This window comes from Mus pahari, chromosome 14 (genome assembly GCF_900095145.1).
Source record: "Mus pahari chromosome 14, PAHARI_EIJ_v1.1, whole genome shotgun sequence".
In the NCBI taxonomy this organism is placed as follows: Eukaryota; Metazoa; Chordata; class Mammalia; order Rodentia; family Muridae; genus Mus; species Mus pahari.
Window position 1 is genome coordinate 66,131,720 of NC_034603.1, and position 372 is coordinate 66,132,091.

At 51.9% G+C, this 372-nt stretch overlaps 1 protein-coding gene across 1 annotated transcript in view; it reads left to right on the forward strand.

Annotated features, from left to right (window-relative positions):
- The first annotated feature begins 227 nt into the window (after positions 1-227).
- The window catches only part of LOC110331857 (gasdermin-A-like), a 10,167-nt gene continuing 10,022 nt past the window's right edge, over positions 228-372 (forward strand). The window contains exon 1 of the mRNA XM_021212723.1: positions 228-367. Coding sequence (XP_021068382.1) covers positions 228-367 — 140 coding nt within the window. The remainder of the gene's footprint in view (positions 368-372) is intronic.

Genomic DNA, 372 nt, shown 5'->3' on the forward strand with positions numbered 1-372 from the left:
TAACTGTCTTCAGACACTCCAGAAGAGGGCGTCAAGTCTTGTTACGGATGGTTGTGAGCCACCATGTGGTTACTGGGATTTGAACTCAGGACCTTTGGAAGAGCAGACGGGTGCTCTTACCTGCTGAGCCATCTCACCAGCCCGACAAACTCTTACAAAGTCCTTACCAGGTCTTGATGACCCCAGTGACTACCTGAACATTGTCCATCTCTTTCTCCACAGAGACAATGACTATGTTTGAGGATGTCACCCGGGCCCTGACTAGAAAGCTGAACCCTGGAGGGGATCTGACGCCCCTAGACAGCCTCATCGACTTCAAACGCTTCCGTCCCTTCTGCCTGGTGCTGAGGAAGAGGAAGAGCACACTGTTCT